The sequence below is a fragment of the Arvicanthis niloticus genome, chromosome 1, assembly GCF_011762505.2.
Source record: "Arvicanthis niloticus isolate mArvNil1 chromosome 1, mArvNil1.pat.X, whole genome shotgun sequence".
Taxonomy (NCBI): Eukaryota; Metazoa; Chordata; class Mammalia; order Rodentia; family Muridae; genus Arvicanthis; species Arvicanthis niloticus.
Genome location: NC_047658.1, coordinates 108,371,773 through 108,393,347, shown reverse-complemented (window position 1 = coordinate 108,393,347; position 21,575 = coordinate 108,371,773). Strand labels below are relative to the sequence as shown.

Here is a 21,575-nt window from a genome sequence, read left to right as displayed (position 1 = left end):
CTTCCCCCTGAGCCGGGAGCACGCGTGCGCGGATTAACCGGAAGGGGAGGGGTCAGCTATTGCCAAACGCTGTGCTTTGGGAACGCTGGGGTGGGGCGAGGCGGGGCGACTGTCAGCTGACTGAGGAGCCGATTGCCTCGCGGGACAACGGTCGGCGACGCAGGCTGTGGTGGGAGCGGAAGAGCTCTCCCGGCGTGTCACTGTGCAGTTGGCGAGGCAGAGGGCCGCCGCAGCACCATGGCGACCACCGTCAGCACGCAGCGCGGGCCGGTGAGTCATCTGGGCCAGAGCCTGGCTGGGGCAGCGGCTCCTGGGGTCGGACTCCTCCATCTCTCGCGGGGCCCCTCTCGGGTTGCTCTGCTGTCCCGGGGCTTCGCGGGTCCTACCTTTGGGTACCCATACGGCGTAGCGACTCTCGTCCTTCGGGCCTCTCCGGTGGAGGAAGGCAGAACCTGATGGTTCCACCGTTGCCCACGAGCCCTGAAGCTCCTGGCCCCCTTTATGGAGAGGGGTCCTGACTCCCGTGGTCTTCCTGGGTGGAGGCCCTGAATCCCATAGTCCTTTACACAGAGGAAGCCTTACCCCATTGGTCCCCAGATGGAGTGGGATCCGACTCCACTTAGTTCCTCAGATAGAAAGGGCTCTGAACCCCTTACTTTCTCAGATCTATCACCCGCTTGGTCCCCCAGCTGGACACGAGCCCTGATTCTTGTTCTCCCAGATGGAGAGTGGTCCTGACTGCATTAATTTCCCAAACTGAGGGGCCTTGGCTCCTGTGGTCTCTCAGAGGAGTGGAGCCAGACATCCATTGGTCCCCAAAAGGAGAGAGATCCTGGTCTCCTTGGTTTCAAAGATGGTGAAAGATCCCACTTTGTAGTCAGTCCTTAGTTGTGACAGTTTCCTCCTTTCCCTAACATCTATAGAAATAGAGAAGCTATTTATTCTCTATTATGAGCTCAGTTAGTGGCTACCTTTTCAAGCCTTAATTTCTTCATTTATAAATGAGGAAAAGGGAGCAGAGAACTTGGAAGACCCAACAGGGTTGTCTCTTCAGGATTGTCTTGGGTTCTATGATACTACCTGTTTCACCTCCCCTAGTGTGGATATCCTCCCAGTAGCTGCCTGAGACCGATGTGGGTGGGACGTTGTAACAGTGGCTGCTTGTAGTAGAACACAGTTCTGATGAGCACTACAGTGTCTTTTCCCCTGAAGTTAATATTGAATGTGCCTGTAAAGCCTGTGGCCAGGATTTCCTCACCCTAACAACTTGGTGTTGACCCACGTACAGTGTGTGTGTGTGTGTGTGTGTGTAACAGATGAAGAAAGCTCCAGGCTTGATTAGATCTTTTTCAGAGGGCTTTGAAGCCAGAGCTCCTGACCCACTGTCAAACTTGGATGGAGCTACCCTGAGTTGGACTTACCTTCATGTACAGCAACCCTTCTTCATCCTCACTGTGTCTCAGCAAACTATAGAAGATTGATGGCGGCTGCCAGAGGAGAAAGAAAGCCTGAGCTTTGCCCTTTTCATATCTCTGCCAAGTGGACACATGGCCAAGGAGGGTGGACCCTTTCTTACTGTGAGGTCTGAGAATGTCCTTACTTCCTGTGGTACGGGCTGAGTTTGAATGCATCTGATGGTGAGCTCCATGTCTGTCATGAGCAAGAAGCTATCTTTCCCTGTTGCTTAGAGAAACTCTGGTGTTGTGCAGAGCTGGAATAACCTACACAGTGATGAGTAATGGGGAGTGTCAGATGATGTTCGTACTAGCAGAATCTAAGAGTCAAATCCTGACGTTTGAGCTTTCTGCTTGCCCAATGTTCCAGGGATACATAGTCATAGAAATACAACATAGCTGAGTAGTTTTAGGAGCACCCTTGATGACTTGTAACTTTGGGCTGTAAGAACTAGTTATAAGTGACTGGTATCTCAAGCTTTACTTGGATCTGCATGACTTCATCGTAGTATTAGTGGCCATAATATTTAGAGCAACCAGACACTGAGCCACAGGTGTGGCACACAGGGACACAACTATGCATGGTAACTTATGTTAAGCCAGAGAATGACAGTCACCATCAGATCTTTGGCTTTCTCCAGTGAAAGCAGAAAGGTATGGGCTTGATGTGGGAGGACTGCATGGCCTGTGGCCAGGGTCTCTGTAGAATAGAAGGCCTTGAACTTCATCTGGGAAGTGCTGTTTCTTAGAGTACAGACCTTTTTTAGTTTTCAGCTTTTTACTGGCTGCTTTGCCTGCAATGATATACCCATCTACCTCTGGATTCACTAATATTTGCAAAGGCTTTTAGCTAGTTGTCAAGGTCTAGTAGAACTGCCAGAGGGTGGTATGCTTCTCTGCTACTTATGTCGTGTCAGGGTTGTATGATCCCTGAGTGAGTGGAGTGCTGCTTCCACACAGATGAAGTGCATGCATTTGGTCAGTGCTGGGTCCTGCAAGCAGCCTTCTTTGTGTAGTCCCAGTAGGGGTTAGGCCATGCCTAGAGTCTCCAACCCAGGAACCTAGACTCAGGCTTGGGCAGTTGACTCTATAGCTGACCTCTGACGAGTGAAAGGACTGACAAGAGTGTCTTGGCAGGTTATAAAAGGCAGAGGACAATCTCATCTGGGCGAGGAGGGCTCTCTATCCTTGGTTGAGGTTTTAGGTGGGAAGATATGAGGACGGATAGTCCCCACCTACATGTAGGTGAAGGAGTAAGTTCTTCCCCAGGATAAGTGGTCTTTTACATTTTTAGACTTTAAGGTTTCTTTTTGTTTTTTTTTTTTTTGTTTGTTGTTTTTTTTTTTGTTTTTTTTTTAAATAGCTACCACAGGGCACTGCACCCTATGCTATATCCATATCACTTTTGAAAGTGCTGGTATTTTGAAATTACCAACCCTTTTTGCTACCCAGTTCACAAACCCGTTCCTTCCCTACAGTGAGTGACTTGTAGGATCTTACTTCTTGTGGGGATACATACAGGAGGTCTTGCTGCCTGGAGGCTGCACCAGATGTAGGGGTGGCATTTTGAAGGTACTCCTTTATAGATGTGTTGCGTAGAGTCCCACAGGTGCTGACTTGTCCTGTTTGAGATGCTAGTTAACCAGAGAGCTTTGCCCCTCCTCATTCTATGGGTAGGCCTTAGTGTCCATGCCTAGCTGAGCCAGTGACTTGATTAGTGATGGCAAAGTGATTTTAAAAAAATTTTTTTTAGATTACTGTATGTATATGAATATTTTGCCTGTGTACATGTATGTATTACCATGTGCATTCTTGGGGCCTGTGGAGGTCAGAAGACGGAGTTAGATTCCCCAGAACTGAAGATACATATGGTTGTGAACCATGTAGTGCTGGGAATTGAACCCAGGTCCTTTTCAGTGGTTAAGAGCAGCCACAGTACTTAACCACTGAAACATCTCTCCAAGCCCAAAAGAGTCATTTTAAAATTTGTTCATATGTTCTGTACTTGGTAAGTGGATTTGTTGTTAAAGATAAGCTTTTCTCATCAGCCAGAGGTACCTGGGTTGTTCTTAAACAGTTTTTAAAGTAAGGTAAAATGTAGGCTTCTAATTGTCTAGTAATGGAGAAGGGAATTCAGTTCTTTAGGGTGTTGCTTGCCTTGTTTATTTGTTTATTTGTGTTACTACATAGCTGTAGTTTTCAAACCTCCTGTGTGAGTTAGCGTCCTCTTGTCTATGCATCTTCACAGGGCAGAACCTGAGCAAGAGGTTGTGCTCCTCAGCTGGCCATTAGGCTTGTGTCTCTGGGTCCTTGAGAATGTCTGCTCTGGATTCTGAGGTGAGGCTATACCTGAGTATAAGTCTAACAATCCTGCATCAGGCTGTGGTGACCAGATAGTGACCTCTGCTGGCTTCTTGCCTTTACTTTAATGTGGTTTTGTGACTACTCTGCTTTTCCTTTTAGAAAGTATTTACATGGTTTTTCTTTCTTTTTTGTTTATGTTTTGACTTTACATTTAATCCAACATTTATGTTTAGGAGGGTTCTACCCACAGCAACATATATCTGTATCCTTAAAAGTCAAATCTAAGAAGTACAAGTTTCTATTGGAACCTATTTTATTTTATATGGCATAAATATATACACATTTAACACTTTAAGGCTTCTATTTGTTTCTATTCTTGCTTTGATTCATTAAACAGAGTTTTTAATGTATGTAATTAGTAGTAATCACATTTTTAAATGTATGTAATCAGTAGTAAATTCTTTATCAGTTTGGTAAGTGTATGGTTTATTTCTTTTCTCTTGGGAGTTTCCCTAGGAATTTTAACACATAGTCTTGCAGATTTGAAGTTGATTGCATCTCTGTCTTCCCAGTGTGTGCAAAGACCATAGTTGGTGGTGACTCAGTGGTACCATCCCACCTGGTGGTGATGTGCCATATTTGATGGTTCTCCCTTCCTTTGAGCAGCAACGTTTTTATGTCAATGCTTGTTCAGATCTGAGATGTGCAGTTTTCTTCCTCATCCTCTTTGTGTCTGTTTGTGTTTATCAGGGTCCCTTTGCTGTGCTTTCAAGTTCCTCTTTTAGAACTCTTCACTATAGTTCCTGAGGGCTCTGTGTAGAGTGGCAGCAGGCAGTGGTACTCAGTACACTGCAACGCCTGCCCTGCTGTCATCCCAGTCACTCCTTTACTAGTCTTCCGTTCTTTGTAGATTCAGTGTAAACCACTGAACGCCTTTAAGTGCACTTTCCGTCCTGACTGAGGGCCACCATATACAGAACTGTTGTCGGAGCTCATGAGGCTGTGCCAAATTTATGCAGGGAGAGTGCAACAGGCCCAGCTCATGGGAAATGCCACGAACTAATAAGATTCTAGGTTCTTATGAATTATTTTTCATTTTTCATAAAACGTATTTTTGTGAATGAATCCTTTTTAGATACTATTCTGCTTTGACACCAGAGAGGCAATAGAGCTGGGTACAGGTGGGTTGGCAGTTGCCAGGTACCTGTTTGAAGGCAGACAGGACTAGCTGTGACTGACTGTGGGAAAACACAGCAGCATCTAGTTTTGTGCATAGGAATCCCTGTGATCACTGGCTCTGGAAGGCTGTCCTGGCCTTGGCATCAGGCAACAGATCCACCTCTGCTCCACTGCCACAGATACTCTAAACTATGAGCTGGTGCTTCTTTAGGATTCTTCCTTGTTTGGTTTAGCCTTGCTGGTGCCACAGCCTCACACACATGGATGCACACATGCAACTCACACACTCATATGTACACTAACCTGTTGAAGTAACTTTGTCACTGTCCATCTTTTTTGCTGAACTCTAGACTAGCAGCTTCTTGACTTTCTCTACAGTATCCCAAACATGCTAGCAGACAGGCTGTCTGTGCCAGGCAGGCCAAAGGCCGTTGGACAACCCTAGGAGAGACAGCTAGCTTCTCTGTTGATAGGGAAATCCCATCAGCTGTGCCACAGATAATAAAGATTGGGTATTATATGTGCTCTCATTCACTAGATTTGTCTGCCTGTTGCTACTTTGAGTTTCCCTCAAGTGCTACACAGAGCCAAGGATGAAGCCTGCTGTGACCTTCCTACTTGTTCCCCTTTTGGTCAGGGTCCTAGGGATTTCTTTCATTCTTTTAGGGACACAGAAATATCCCATTCTTTTTGACAATTGTGAGTCTGGACCACATAGATGCTTCTGGCTAGGGAAGTCAAACATTGCTTGGTGGCGCTTCCTTTGTCCCAGGCCATGAGGAATGAGCATACTTATGCTTATATTCTTGCAGCTTTCCCATAGACTGGTTCCTGGAGTTGAAATTGTTGGGTCTTAACCCACATGTTTGAAGTCATTTATTAGTATTGAACTATGTATTCATCTTGTACTCTTAGATAAACTGTAAAAAAGATCTATTGTGAGTCTGTTAACAGAACCATTATTTAATATTTCTGAGTCTTAAGCCATGATAAAAATTTATATTTCATGTGGCCAATATATGGCAAAAATTTCCTCTACCAATATATGGCAAAAATACATTTTAGGATTATTCCTGAATTTTAAAACCTTACTAAAAATAGCTGTATATTGATGGTATTTTCTGGTGCCTTCAGTGACTTTATAGAATTTGCACCAATGCCTGAATTCATCTCTTGCTTTGAAGTATTCCTCACCATGCTAATGGTGGTGACTCGTTTAGATATAGCAAGAGGTGTTCTTATTTTTAGACAAATCATCAGGGATCCACAGCAACAGGCAGGCTTGTCTTTTCCCTCCCAGGACAGAGAGTATTGGTTGTATAACCACCTTGTTTATCTGGTTCAGGCTGAAGTCTTTCCCGTCCTCCCTGCTCCCTCTTTAGGTTAAGGTGAAACTTTTTCTAGTAAAATTGTGACTTGAGAAAAGCTATAGAAAAAATTTCTCCTCGTATCATTTCCCCTGATGTTGTATTCACAGACCATTGTCACTGCCATGAAACTGGCTTCAGTCCATGCTCTAGATTCAGCGTGTTCCCTTCACTGCTGTCGGCTCCTCCTAGTACCTTGCCTTGCCTTTGACCATATCTCGGGCTTCCTTGTTTTGGGGGTTTGTTTGTTTGTTTGTTTGTTTTTGAGAAGGTGCATTGTCAAGGGTGTTGTAGCACATCCCTAGCTTGGATGAAGGCTCACCTAACTAAGGCAGCTAAGGAATGGGTTAGCTTTCTCTACCACAAAGTTGCTTTTCTATTCCTCAGTAACACTGTTAAATTCACATTGTTAGAACTTTCCTTTCCTATTTATAATTTTATGGTTAAATCCTTATTGAAAAATAGCACATTTGAATTTGATCTTTGCAGAACAAAAGTACTGGGATTGAACCTAGTGCATTGTGCATGCTGGGCAAATGTTCTACCACAGAACACTACCTCTGTTCACGTTTTATCTTAATGTCACCTTACCCTAACAGTCTCCTTATATGAAATCTCAATGTCTGAAGTTTCCAGTCCCAAGAAGAGGATAAGAAACAATTAAAGTAAAAAACAGCCCTGACTTGTTCCATATGGCCTTTCCTGACCTCCATGCCTTAAGCATCCCCCATGACTGCCTATATCCTGACTTATCACTGTGATATCTACTGGCCTGCTTGCCCTCCTGTGTGTATCCTTCGGAGACACAAGTGTGTCCTGCTGCAGCCTTAAAGCTGTAATAAGTGGCATACAATTGATAGTTATTCCTATGACAAGTGAGAACTTGGCCTATATAGTTTAACCCCAAGAACCTGGCTGAAGAAAATATGTTTTTTCCTAATAACTCATTTATGTTGTATAGATAAATCTGGGTATACATCTTGGAGGTGCGCCCTGAAAATTCACTATAGACTAGCACAGGCATGGGCCAGGAGTTCTTCTGGGAGGGACTCAGTGTTTCCTATATACCATAGATACTGATTCTTCTCTTCTTGAAACACAGCCCTTTCTCATCTCTTGGACTCCCCAGAAGCATTTGTGATGTGCCGTGGGAAAGGCTGTCTGTCAAAGAGAGGCTTCGGGGCTTTGGAAACTGCCATTCTTGCTAACCAGATCCAGTGACTTTTGCTTGCTTCTTTCCTTTATTAACTTATTTGATTTATATTTTGAGACAGCGTCTTGCTAGCCTGGAACTCAACTATGTAGCTCAGATTGGCTTTGAACTCATTGTACTCTCCTGCCTCAGTTTCTCAAGTGCTGGGGATGTGAGAGTGAGCCACCATGTCTAACTTTTTCAAGGACCTTTGGAAAGAAGACCCAAACCCCTTGGAGACAGGTGTCTTCACGGTGCTGGGAGCTGAGAACTGTAGAAAATGGACGTGTACATAATGTACATCAGTGTGAGCCCACAGCTAGGTGGATAGCAGTGTGTGCAGTGGAGGTAGTCAGGGGGTCACAGACCCTGCATATCAAGTGCTCCCAGCAGCTCTCAGTAAATTCACTCTGTCACAGCTCATATGACATTGGTGCTTCTGGGGAAGCATGCATGGTGGGACCACTTTAGGCACCTGATTGCTGTTCAGGTCCTTTTTCAGTGGGCTTTCAGCCTTCAGAGCTTCATCAACTGTTCCATAATTGTGAGTATTTCCTCTGTGTAGCTCACACGGGCACCCACTGGGCAAGGAGCAGTCCTGCCTTCTGTTGGGTTATCTGGTTGAAGCTGTGGATGCTTGGTCCCAAGGCTGTCCTCACTGGTCCTAAGTAGCTAACATCTCAGCTGCTACAAAGGGTTCTTGGCCCTCCCTTCTTGGGCCCCAGGCAGGTATGCCATTTCCAACTGGTGTTTTCTTCCTAGGAAGCCCTGGTTCAGTATGTATTCCTGTGGTCTCCCTCTGTGGTAGGGCCCTGTGGTGAACTCTGGAATAAATCTTAGCCAGGGTCACCACTAGGAGTCCTGGTTAACCTTTCCCCTTTCCTTTGCTCTCTTCTTTTTCTTGAAAAACTCTACTTTCTTAGCACACTTCAGGTCTCCCTCAAGCCCTAATAATAGCTAGTCTTTTTAGTGACTGAGAAATATTCTTAACCTTCCAAGGGCTCTGGTTTGCCTTGAGTACCTCCTGGGTAAGAAGGTGTGTGTCTTCAGGGGAAGGAAGCTCAGAAGAGGGCAGGCTGGAATCTCTTGTAGGGGGCGGGGGGAAGGCCTTGGTAAGATGAGGGGAACTGGAGTGGGCCTGGAGTGACACACTGCTCCAAGGTAAGCCAGATAATAAGATAGTACTGTGAGATTGCGTGGCTACCTGCTTTGACTCTACTCTCTCTCTCCTCACTGGAAGGTGTACATTGGTGAACTCCCCCAGGACTTCCTCCGTATAACGCCCACACAGCAGCAGCAGCAGATCCAGCTGGATGCCCAGGCAGCCCAGCAGCTGCAGTATGGAGGAGCAGTTGGCACTGTGGGTCGCCTCAGCATCACTGTAGTACAGGTGGGTCTGTTTCTTGTTGGAGTTTGGTGGGATTGAACAGAAGAGGAGGCATAGGCATGGGGCTTTGCACCTTATTTCCCATGTGGACAGTAGAACTTTTTTGATTCTAGTTATTTTTGAAAATATCTGGTAATACCTGTTGATTTCCCAGGGATCTGCCTAAGATACTACTGGTCCATGTCGGGCATTATCCTCCATGAGGATGCTTTCCCTGACCTCTTTGTAGCAGCTGAGGTGTTAGCAACTCAGTTCTGCACAACTGCCCTGCAAACTGTGCAGGGCACAGCTCCATGCGGAGCCCTAGGATGTGCACAGTCAGCGCACAGTGCCAGATGAGAGATCTTGTCTTCCTACTTATAGGTAGTTGCTTACTGCCAGGGATGGCCAGGTTCCCAAAGTCACATGAGTCCAGGAGTGACTGGCAGCATGTTTAAGAGCAGGTTACTGACACGGTTAGGTGAACTTGAAGGCTGTTTTTTCACTCTGGGAAATACCTGTAAGAAAAGCAGTTTATATAAACACTAGCCTTTGTCTCTGCTAGTGGATGCCTCATTTTTCTAAATTGGGTGTTATTTCAGGCTAAATTGGCAAAGAATTATGGAATGACTCGTATGGACCCTTACTGCCGCCTACGTCTGGGCTATGCTGTTTATGAAACTCCTACAGCACACAATGGCGCCAAGAACCCTCGCTGGAACAAGGTCATTCAGTGCACGGTGCCCCCAGGTGTGGACTCGTTCTACCTTGAGATCTTCGATGAGGTGAGAGATGCCCCAGTGTTACAGACCTGCCTAGTTTGGGATCTGACAGCCAATGGTGTGCTGCAGTGTGCCTTGTGGTTGTAGTTACAAGGCTGCTCTCCTGGTGCTCAGGCCCTGTGTACCTAGCATTTAGTGGCTGGTGACAGGGTGTGACCTGCATGGACACCTGACATTTAGTGGCTGAATGACAAGGTACTGTTATTTTCTCCCTTAGCTCCTTTGACAGTGTCTATTGTGAACTTCACCAGTGATAGAAGCATGAATAGAGTGAAAATAAATGTTCATGGATAGGTCAGATGTCAAGTGAGTCAGGCTCTGCTAGTGATTAGAACACTTGCAGGCATGAGTTGAGTTCCAGGCTCTGCCAGTAATGTCCCATGGCCATGCCAGCAGTTAAGCACGCAGCTTTTTGAGGGCAGTCAGGAAGCACAGGTAGCTGAAGATGTCTCCTTGTAGCTTAGTTCTAGAGACCATGTGCTTGCCTCCTTGAAACAGAGCAAAGAGCAGTAGGAAGAGAAACAGGGCAGTGAGAACCAGAGAGGAAGTGGGCATGGGCAGCCCAGCAAGGGGGACACAGCTTCTCCTTTGTCTTGACCCTCTGCCTCTTCCTCTGCTTTCTTCTTGTTTATTTGTTTAGTTGGTTGGTTTTGTCCCTTTCTCCTTCTTGTGTGTCTGAGAATAGTAGGGTTATGAAAAGGAGGTTTGGGGTGGGGCTATGAATGGTGGCTTGGAGCTCTTGTCCTCATGTATACCTACTGGGCTTGAGACTTAAGAGTAGAGCACAAGGACTGGGAAGGACAGTGTCCATCCCTAAGCAAGGATAGCAGCTCAGAGATTCTTTATTGTCCTTTCAGAAGATGCAGATGCAGTGGTGGTGGCCAGGTACAGGTGATCTATGGAGGTCTGGGATTGTGGTTTAGTGGGAAGCTCCTTGAAGGAAGCTGGAGCAGTGAGGAGGACCCCTGTTCTGCTAAGAAGACAGAAGGTAGATGCAGGCGGCACTCCAGGTGGAGTCACAGCCATAGGAGAAGCTGCTCTCTGTGACATGGGTTGTTGTGGACCCTGATGAGGTCATTTTACTCTTGTCTTCCTCAGCGAGCCTTCTCCATGGACGACCGCATAGCTTGGACCCACATCACCATCCCTGAGTCCCTGAAGCAGGGCCAAGTGGAAGACGAGTGGTATAGCCTGAGTGGGAGGCAGGGCGACGACAAGGAGGGCATGATTAACCTGGTCATGTCCTACACGGTAAGTTCACTGTCCAGAGAGGCCATCCTCAAAAAGGTTCTGGCACCACCTTGAGGCAGCTATGGCTCCCAGAACCTTGGGAAGTCATGGGAGGCAGGGCTGGGGGTCTGGGCTCCCACTGTCTCCTTTGTATTATCTAGGCCTTTTGTTTTAGATGTTCTTGAGCCTTTGAGAACAGGGGAGAATAAAGGACCTGTATGCAGGCCTCCTCAGCTTGACCATCCTGCCTCTCCTTCTGGTGTTGAGTGTTACCTGTCTTTAACAGGAGCATAGGTCCATTTTTGACTAGCTCATCTACAGTTCAAGATTATTTGAGCTGGGGCCAGAGAGGTGGCTCAGCAGGTAAGAGCACTGCTGCTCTTGTGGAAATTTCCAGGTTTAATTCCCAGCCCCTACATGGTGACTCATAACCAACTGTGACTCCAGTTCTAGGGGATTCAATATCCTAGTCTAACCTTCACTGGCATCTGGCACACATATAATGCACATATATACATGCACGCAAAATACTAAGACACGTTACATAAATAACTTCTGAGAGAAGCTACTGATACTGGTGCAGTCTCCAGAACAGACGCTGAAGGGAGCTTTGTAAGTCTGTGTGAGAAGTGGTGGTAGTTGCAACTCATGTGAGGCCAGTGGTTGACATCATTGTTTTCTTTAATCTTCACCCTGACTTTTGTTCTCACTGAAACTGAAACTCATTCATTTCATTAGATTGGCTGGCTAATGAACTTGAGGGATCTTCTTGTCTCTGCCTCCTAGGATTATAGATATGAGCTACCAAACGTGGCTTTATATATGGATGCTGGGGATTGAACTTAGGTCCTTGTGCTTGTGCACCAAGCACTTTTCTAACTGAGTCTGCAGCCCAAGTCTTCTAGATAATGGGCAGTGGTCTGTGGGAGTGTTGGTGCAGATGAAACCAGTGGCCAGGAGACACTACATTCTTGCTGAGGACTCCCTGTCTTGGGTGTTAATGTCTGGACTGTGGCTAGGACTATTCCTTACTTACCGGAAGTAACAAGATTGACATATGGTATGGTCCTCCTTGACACCATGTTTTTCTTTGTTGTGTTTCAGTCCCTCCCAGCCGCCATGATGATGCCGCCTCAGCCTGTGGTCCTGATGCCAACTGTGTACCAGCAGGGTGTTGGCTATGTGCCCATTGCAGGTGTGTACTGCCTCTTTGGCAGGTAATCCTGGGACAAAGTAGGACAGGAGGAAGGAAGGGCCCAACATTCCTGCAAAACTTGAGTAGTGTAGAATTGTGCAAGCATGGCTACTTTAAATGAAGATCCTTCTAAAGCTTATTCCAGTGTCATATTTGAATTGTTTATGCGTACATAGGAAATAGTGTTTGCCCTAATTGTTGCCATAAGTAAGGCGAGTTGACATTTTTGGAGGTGTAGAAACGTTGTTTAGGAACATTTTCATGACAAGTTCCTGGAATAAGAAAGCCTGGTTCCTGTTAGACAAGGCGTAGTACCTGTTATAAAGGAACTCATGGCTCTCATTGGAAGTGTTACCCAAGCAAGTTAGTATCTGCTTGGCTCACAAACTCAACATGTGGCTCTTATGTAGTTTTTTTTAGTTTTCCAATCTTCCTGTGGTGTTCACAGTGTGTGGTGTCCAACTGGCCCTCCTACCAGAATAGGGCAAGCCAGATGAGATCACACAGCTGCTTTCTTGGCTTCAGCCAACAAGAAAAGCTCTGAGAGTAGACACCAGGGCAGGCCTGCAGGCTCTCTATTCTCTGCGAGAATCCAGGGAAATGGAGTCCAAGCAGACCATGGAAGTCTGTTATCCCAAGGAACTCAAAGGCTAAGGCAGTGGCGATGGCCAGTCTGTAGGGCAAGAGGGATCATGAGGTCCTGGATGGGACTTGGCCTGCATAGTCCCTCCTTGCTGGTGCTCAGGGTGAGTGTTGCCTTGGATCTAGGACGGCACAGAGCTGCTATGGCTCAGTGGTGTGGGGTCTGAGGGTCCCACACAGCCAGAATGGAGTGACTCATTAGCTTTTGACTCAGCCCCTATACCAGCTGAGCTAGGGAAGATAGTGCAGGACTTGGGAATGAAATCCACCCACACATAGCCTGAAAACAGCCCTAACAGACAGAACTTGGGCCTTCTGCCTATGACAAATCTTCCTGTAGGAACAAAGGGCAGCACTTTGCAAAGGAAAGGGAGGGTAAGTTCACAGGCTTCCAGGTCCCTGCAGTATTTGGGAGTGGAGTAGGTTGCCACCAGATCAGCAGAGACCAGAATGTACAGCCTGCAGTAGAGGGCGAACAGTCAAGTGGGGAGTGACCCAGGACCTTAAGAGAACCTTAAAGCAGTGTGGTTGTTCACCGAGAGCCTTAGAAATCTGGAGAGTGGGGTTTTAGGATGTGTGCACTGTGGAGTCGCCAATACAAGATCCTGACCTGTCCAGTTCAGTGATCGGATCCTGAGGTATGAGGGTTGCATTCCCAGAGTGGCTCTCAGGATCCTTTTTGAACTGCAGTCTCATCAGAGTATGGAATTTGTCCCGAACTGGAGGTCTGAGGAGGGAGAAGCAAGTGAAGTGCCCTGAGCACAAAGGGTACCCCAGTGCAGCAGAGGCAACAGATCACAGATGGGACAATGCAGCAGCAGTCTCTTCCCTCAGTTTCCGATGCCAGAAACCAAAACAAGGGCTGCAATCTTTCTGAAGCTCTAGAGAGTGAACTTCTACGTTTTCCAGCTCTTGGTGTGACTTGGTTTCTGGCCATATCTTCCTGGTCTGTCTTCATACTCTTGTGATTGCCACCCTCTTTGTGTGTTATGTCTTGTAAGGTCACTGGACAGAGGCTCTTCTGCTCCTTCATGGTCTTATCTGAACAAGGGTACCCTCTTTCCAAGTCCATCTACAAGCACTGGGCATATCTTTGAGTGGAGGCAGAAGGGGTAGGGAAGCAACAAAGACAAACTTCTGTCTAGTTACAAACAGAAGAACTACTTCTAAACAAAAGATACAGCTTTTGACCAGTGTACTTTTTCTTGGCTCCTGCCCTTCATTCTCTGTAGTGCCTCTAGACTGCTCTAGAATGTGTTGTATTTTAGGGAAGGCTCCTCTATAAACTTTGATCCTCACTTTTGATGTACATTTTGAAAGTTAGAGATAGTTTCCTACTGATAAAAAAGCTGTCACAGAAATAAAAAGATATTTTTCCTTTGGAGACCAGCCTCTGTCTGATGTCTGCTCTGTCCCCATGTAAGCATGCTTCCTGAAAGTGAGGACTCTTCCCAAGAAGACGAGCTGCAGGTCAGGGGGCTAGTGGTCTAGGTCTTCCCAGAACTTGTGACAGGCTCTGCAGTCCTGTTCACTATCTGGCCAGGTACACCCAGATGCTGTTTAGAAAGTGGCTCTCTTTCATTTCTGCTGCTCACATCTTAGTGTTTGGTAAGGTGACACAGTTTGCCTTTTCATTCTCTTGAGAACCCTTTTGTATCTCCTAGAGGATTGTATTCAAGGTCACAGTTGCCGCCTGGTTTTTGTCAGACTGAGCTGTCCACTGATAGTTGTAGCAGTGTGGATTTGAGGATTGTTTTATTTTCTGCGCTATTAATTTGTTACTGTATTGTTTTGTCACTCAGTGATCCCAGATTGGCCAGGCCTTTAGGCTGAATTGTGTGCTTTTTGAGGTCTTACACTTACATGCTGTGGAGCCTCCTGACTTTGGCACAGGAAGCCTCTAGCTATCTTGTACATTTCCTTCTTCCACCCCAGAATTAGCCACTTCTCTCTGAATTCAGGCTTCCAGTAATGGAGAGTCAGTTCTAAAAAAGTTGTTGAATTGTTTTTTGTTTGTTATTTGTCTTAATCTTGGGGGCATTAGTGAGCATATTGCTTCGTTGAAACTGGATGCCTAGCTTTGGTTCTTATAATTCCTCCATGTTTATGATGGCAGAGCCATCTGAGCAGAGTACTTGGGGGAATCCTGTGCAGAGACGATTAGGCTGCCATCTGGTCCATGTGTCGGGTTATCTCAGTCCACAGAAGCAGGAGCAGCAGTTCATCCAGGGTGTTTTTATTCCTGTGCTCTCTGGCTTCTCAAAGTGAGGTCAAGTCACATGATGTTTCTTGCTTCATATCAGCTTCATGCTGCAGAGTTTGCTCTCTTGAGAATACTTATACCCTTGACTATTCAGGAGGTGAGGAATGTGTACACAGACCATGCATGAAGAGGACAGCACTCAAGCACAGTTAGACAGGAATGAGGAGACTCATGTCAGCCTATCCTCACTGTGCATTGGCCTACCCTTGCCATATGCCCAGGGGGCAATGCATAACCAGTAGGTGCCCTCTGCATATTATGAAGCAGAGACCCTGTTGTCTATGTCTGAGGTCTTGGATTCAAGATCACAGCTGCTGCTTTGCAGAGCTGAAGCTGAAGGTTGAGGATCAAGGGTTACCTGTGTGTTTATCAATCTATTAGTTTGAGAACTTAGAAATGTCCTGTGATATGTAGCCTGCTCCTAAGCTCCCTAGCCAGCAGGGGTAGCCTCCGAGGCCTCCGAGGCCTTTAGCTGTTGGTGTCAGTTTTGAGCTGTTGCAGTGAGGCCATTTAGGACCCAGGCTGTCTGTGCTGCCATGCTAAGCACCAGTTTTTCTTGAATGGAAAGCTCACTTGCTTTTGTTTACTGGGTGGCATTCTATTGGTGAAAAGTCTCTTGCTTCACTGACTTGTGTCTGCCTACTGTCTATAATATGTGCATTGTAGCTAAGTGTCCTCCTACTGGAAATGAATTGGTCCTCCTCTATCCGTTTGTGTCAGTTCATGATGAGGGGGTCATAGGGTTATGCCACTGAGCTGTTCTTATTCAACATAGTGTTTTAGTGAGAGCTACAGGTTCACTTCCATCAGCATGGCTCCTCACGGTACCCAGTTGAACCTGAGAGGACACATTATTTGTATCCCAAGACTGCAGGGTCCTGTCTGTCCTTTACCTGCAGAGTTGGCTGGTCACCCCACATCTGCTCTCACAAATTCAAGGAAGTTTTGGTAAACTGGTCCATACTCAGTCATGGTGACAGGGTCAGACTTGGATTGGAAATACGGTATCTACTCTGGAGGATGGAAGACAGCAGGGTCAGTCTTTGTGCATAGTCTTCCTTGTTCCTTGTCTGGAACAGATGACTGCAGACAGCTTTCTTACGTTGACCCCATGCAGTTTGTTTGCAGGTTTTGCAGCAGTGCCCATTCCTCTCTTCCCTGTACCCAGCTAGGCTGAAAAGTGTTGAAATAGTCTGAGCAGGAAACAGCCTGGTCTGGGTATCATTTTGCACCTTCCTTGTGTTGCCTCAGTGGCTGTGTGTGTGTGTGCAGACACTGCATTCATTCTAGTGAGGTTATTTGAGTCCCTTTAGAAACAATAGGCTGCTGTCTTACACCTGGGCCAGGCAACAATTTTGGCATTTTATTTTCTTAAAAATTACAGAAATATTATAAGAATAGGTTTTTGTTTTAATCCCAGGTGTGGGACATGAGGCTGCTTCAGATTGTTTACAGCAGCCGACTATGTTTTGCCTCATGTTCTAGCAGAGGCATGATTTTGCCAGCAACAGATAGTTTCTGCGATTATGTAGTGTTTAGCAGATTTTTCAGAGGGTATAGAAATGCTAGGGCCCCAAGAGGCAGGGTGGGTTGTTGGTTGTTTGTTGTTGTTTGTTGTTGTGGTTTGTTAAGTAATCATGTGCAAAGAAGAAACAGGAAGTAGTTAGATATGCTGATGACGAAGATCAGACTTGTCCCAAAGATCTTGATGCCCCTAATCAGCAGGAAGTAGTCTAATGATAAGCACCCTCCTCCTTGCTATCATTTTTTCCTCTTCTAGCTAGTATTAGGAGTTCCAAGGGGTGGAGAAGGGTAGAAGAAAGAAGAACCTCAAAGTAGCCAACACCAGCTGCACCACTATATGGTGACAACTTGTAAGGTGTCTCATGACAACCTGTCCAGGTCAATCAGGACAAAGGCATGAAGGTGAAGGCTGGGCCCAGAGGGTACTTAGGAAACCTGCCTCTGTTTCTCAGTTTGTACCCCTTCATCTACAGGGTGCAGGGACCATGTAGCATCAATGCTGAGCCCTTTGCCAGCAGCCTTTTGTCATTCTCATGGCAAAAGGATTGGCTCCTGTGCCCCACTGAGGGCCCTGATGCCTCAGGCTGCTGAAAAGTGATGTACTTTCTGATGTGTACTGTCTTCATTGTGAAAGGCTAGTATGCAACTTTTCTTGAAGTTTTCAGGGAGTGCTTTATGTAGCTTTAAGACCTTACCATACGCATGGCTACTGTAATGTCTTTGCTAAGCTGTGAAAGTAAATTCTAGAATATTGACACAAACAGACTTTGGAATATTGGGTGAAACAAGCATAATACTTTGTTGTTGTCATTCTCAGTAAAGACACATGTCTGTGACAAGTCTCCTAAGGTCTTGAAGTAGCACATGTGGTTAGCAATTTTTCATCTTGCTCCCTGTAATTTTTGATTAGATAGATTCAACTTGAATTTTTGTTCAGGAAAAAAAAATAACATCAGGAGAGGGGACTGTTGTTCTTATTTCAGATGTCCCAGGTGGAGTTTACCAGTTCTAGGCTATGCTAGTGAGTGTGGATATCCTTTCGTAGCTGGTCTGATGCAAACCTGCAGATTTCTATATCCGAGTCTCGGCACCAGTGAAGTGTTTATAAAAAGATAAAGAGATAAAGAGAGTATGTTCTGTGGGTGTGTGGAGAGGTATGGGGGGAGGGGATGTCTCAGCGGGCCCATGAAGAGGCATCTCTTCCCCCTGAGGGACCAGTCACACACCGGTATAGTATAGAATAGAGTTTATTGAGGGCATGGGGAGGGGAGCCAGGAGGGTAGTAGAGGCAGAGAGAGAGGTGGGGGAGAGAGAGAGAAAGAGAGAGAGAGAGAGAGAGAGAGAGAGAGAGAGAGAGAGAGAGAGAGAGAGAGAAGTAGAGGCAGAGGAATAGAGAAGTAGAGGCCAGCCATGACCACATGGAGAGAGAGGGGTTGGGCAGAGAGGCAAGAGGGTAAGAGAGTAAGAGAGAGAGGGTAAGAGATTAAGAGAGTGAGGAGGGGGCAAGCAGCCCCTTTTATAGTGGATCAGGCCTACCTGGCAGTTGCCAGGTAACTAACTGTGGGGAGGAGCATACCTGGCTGTTGCCAGGTAACTGTGGAGGTGGAGTTTAGACAGAATACTAACAGGGGCCTCAATAGTGAGGAGGATGACCCATCCCTGTGGGGTCTGTTTTCAAGTCAGACTTAAAGTAGCCTTTCCCCTTGAGGCCAGTGAGATGTATTATTTCTTTCTTTGGCACTTCAGCTTTGTGACCCCTCTGTTGTCCTGGAACTCATTCTGTAGACCAGGCTGGCCTTGAACTTAAAGATTTTCCTGTTGCCTTCCAAGTACTGGGATTAAAGTCATGCATCACCATGCCTGGCTGGCCCCACTCTTTTTAACCAAACTTCACCTTTTGTTTTCAGGGATGCCTGCTGTCTGCAGCCCAGGCATGGTGCCTATGGCCATGCCCCCACCAGCTGTGGCTCCTCAGCCTCGATGTAATGAGGAGGACCTCAAGGCTATCCAGGACATGTTTCCCAACATGGACAGGGAAGTAATCCGTTCTGTGCTTGAAGCCCAGAGAGGGAACAAAGATGCTGCCATCAATTCTTTGCTGCAAATGGGTGAAGAGTCCTAGACCCACCTGTGGCCCTTGGCTTCACACCACTGACCCTTGGACTTGTCCATCCAGGGCTCCCCAGGGTCACCATCCCCACAAGATTCCAATGAAAGATCATCCACATACCCTTCCTTGGACATCTGTGCCTCCCCTTCCCACATATTTTGGGGATGCATGTGGATTTTTGGTTCTAGGCAGGCAGTCCTCTTCATTGTTGCTGAGGGACAGTTCTCTCCTTGTCTCTAGTTGGGTGATGGTGGCATGGCCCTGTTATTGCACAGACCAGTGGTCCTGTTTGGGGACCTGCATCTCCTGTCTTCACCTTATTCTGGAATACATTCTTACAGAAAGCAACTGCCTCTGCCAGGATACTAGAAATTGTACAGCATCCTTCTGAGTTGATGGATGGCATGGAGTTAGTTACTCGGCCCAGCTGAGATGGTTGTTGAGGGTGCACTGAGTTCATGTGCCCTTATTTACAGGTTATTTTTAGAACTTTCAAGCTAAAAGCTCCTTTCCTCCTTTGATGTTGTATGTCCTGGGCCAGTGAGATATGCTTCCCAGCCATATCCAGCAGGTCTCTAACCTCCTGTCTAGCTTACCTGCCATTGTCTGGCTAGGCTTCAGCCACAGAAATCCAATTTGAATACAAAAGGTGTCTGGACCTGGTGCTTGGTTGGCAAAGCCCCACCTTGGCCCTCACTGCTGGAGGCTGCTTTTCACATCCTCTTGTTTAGTACCAGCATTGTGGGTCTTATTCCAGGGGCTGTTCTTATTGATAGACCTTCATCACAGACCCCAGAGTCAAGTGAAGGGGATGGGTGGATGTGGTACTCTGTGCTTACTACTAAAATTCAAGCATCATGACACTACTGACCTGCAGTATACTCTGTGGACCCATACTGTAGCTTGGCTTGAGTGATAACAATCTATGCTTAAATTAAACCTTCATGAGATAGAGGTGCCTGTACCTGACCAGTGGATATTGTGTGTTGTATGTTGGGTTGCAAACCTTTGAGCCCATGACCTGGCTATAGGTCTGTTTAGGGAGAAAATGGGTGGCCCGTTGTCCTAAGATTCAGACCTTGAAAGCTTTCTCAGAATCACCACACTGTACAGGTTCTGCTAATGTTAAGAAGCTGCCGAGCATTGTCACATGTTGATGGTGTAACAGTTTTGCCTTACATTGCAGTTGCTTTTTGTTTTTCTGAGAATTTGCACACCCGGTATTTGAATATGTGATCCCCCAATATGGGCATGAAGGTAACTCCTAGTAGTTTGGACTGTTGTCAAGGACTTCAAATAAGAAAATTAGTGCTTCAGTTTTGGTCTTTGCCTCCTAAAAACACAGTAAAATATACTACTTTCTGTTTTCCATGGGGGTGCTTTTTGTCAAATGTATTGTTCATAAGTATTTATTTTTGTAAGCCTAAAGGCAGTATATGGTGACGGTGGGCGTGAATGGTGGTGACAAGCACTTTTCTTTAGTTGTAAGTCTTCAAACCTTTTAACTGCAAAATGGAGAAGAAAGACCAATGTTTGTTAAATAGATTCAAGCACTTACTTTAACATAACTAGGCACTGGAAGTCTCCATTCTAGACTGTTGTGTGGCCTTGTGCTTGGTAAGCAGATGCCCTATTATGGGGTAGATGAGTCAAGCAGGCAGGACCTCCTTAAGTGGTCCACTTAGTGTTACCCCCAGAGCAGGAACCTCAGCACCTGTCTCTAGGTCTCAGGTGTGGCTATGTGCATCAGCTTCTGCCTTAAGGAGGTATGGGCTAGCACAGGGCCACTTTGTTCATGTGAGGTTCTGTAAGGAGCATCAAGATTTGCTGCCAGCCCCTGAGCAGCCCCCACAGCACTCAGAGGCAGAGTTCACTAACTTGTGCTTGCTCAAATGAGGAAGAGTGATGGTTTTAAGACAGATTTAAGACTTGAGCTGAAACAGACTCTTCCCTTTGTCATGAACATTTTATTTTTTTAATAGATTGAAGAAAGATCACATTCTATAAGGCCTGAGTGATACTCCACTCTCCTGGGTTTTGTGCTGTTTTGTCTTGGATTTTCATGCCAGCACCCATCTAGTGCAAAGAAAGAGGCAGTGCTTGTCAGCACCTGTGTAGGTACCAAGACATCAGAGCATGGCTTGCTTAGCCTTCCTTCCCATTCTGAATCTTCTTGAGATGAAAAGTCATCTCTGGAAGGAGCTCAAAGGCAGAGGCCACAGCAGAGGCAGACAAGCTTCTGCATGGGGACCAGGCTTTCACTGGGTATCATTGCTGCTCTGGCCAAGTTTGAAGATTGGCATTGGTAGCAAAATTTTGCAGGTGTCCACTGGAGCCCCTGTCCTCAGGCCAGCTCTCGGTAGACATGGCCTTGGCTGTTTTCTTCTCTGGATGTGTTGGTTGCCTGAAGTTGTAACCTGCTGCATGCTTGTGGTCTGACATGCCAGGGCTTTTATCTCACCATGTGAGTGACGCCTACCTGATGAGAGAAGAGCTGTGTGACTGGGCTCTGCCTCGCCTCCCAGCCACTCTTTACAGAACTGGTATCATCTGGTACACTGTCTGGAGGTTGGTGGGAATGGTTCTCAGAATTCTGTCTACAGTTATCTTGGGGATGGGGGGGGTTCATGTCCAGATTTTTCTTTGATTATATGATATATTTTTACTTTTCAGCCTTCTAATTTAATAAGTGGTCTATATAAAATAGAAAAATAAAGTCCTCTAAGGAAATGTTTACCATTTTTGTTCTTGAGTAGTTTTTAACTTTTGATTAGTTCTTTGTGAATTTGACATCATGTACCCCAATCCCACTCATCTCCCCTCCCCTAGTACCTGCCTTCCACCCTTACAACCTCTTGTGGAAGCCGTAGCGGGTCACACCGTGTCCCACAGTATATCCTTTTGTCTACACTGCTTGTAAATGTCTGGTATGAGGTCTCGGGTTTCTGCTGCTGTATAGATCCTGGG

At 46.2% G+C, this 21,575-nt stretch overlaps 1 protein-coding gene across 8 annotated transcripts; it reads left to right on the top strand.

Moving 5' to 3' along the window:
- The first annotated feature begins 63 nt into the window (after positions 1-63).
- On the top strand, positions 64-21,344 carry Tollip (toll interacting protein). Of its 8 annotated transcripts, none has more exons than XM_076913626.1 (8): positions 84-270; positions 1,464-1,582; positions 3,703-3,791; positions 8,737-8,886; positions 9,465-9,647; positions 10,743-10,895; positions 11,979-12,069; positions 18,406-21,344. In XM_076913626.1, exons 3-8 carry the CDS (start codon positions 3,771-3,773, stop codon positions 18,618-18,620), a joined length of 813 nt encoding a protein of 270 aa, XP_076769741.1. In that variant the 5' UTR covers positions 84-270; positions 1,464-1,582; positions 3,703-3,770; the 3' UTR covers positions 18,621-21,344. The 8 variants fall into 8 exon arrangements, with proteins under 8 accessions (XP_034359049.1, XP_034359059.1, XP_076769741.1 ...); XM_076913621.1 differs by having other exon boundaries at positions 1,464-1,637; XM_076913625.1 differs by having other exon boundaries at positions 1,354-1,582.
- Positions 21,345-21,575: the final 231 nt, after the last annotated feature.

Bases quoted from the DNA above. Each gene is read 5' to 3' on its own strand.
- Tollip (XM_034503158.2), top strand. From the start codon at position 238: ATGGCGACCACCGTCAGCACGCAGCGCGGGCCG. The intron at 271-8,736 runs GTGAGTCATCTG...CCTCACTGGAAG, and splicing joins TCAGCACGCAGCGCGGGCCG to GTGTACATTGGTGAACTCCC. The intron at 9,648-10,742 runs GTGAGAGATGCC...TGTCTTCCTCAG, and splicing joins ACCTTGAGATCTTCGATGAG to CGAGCCTTCTCCATGGACGA.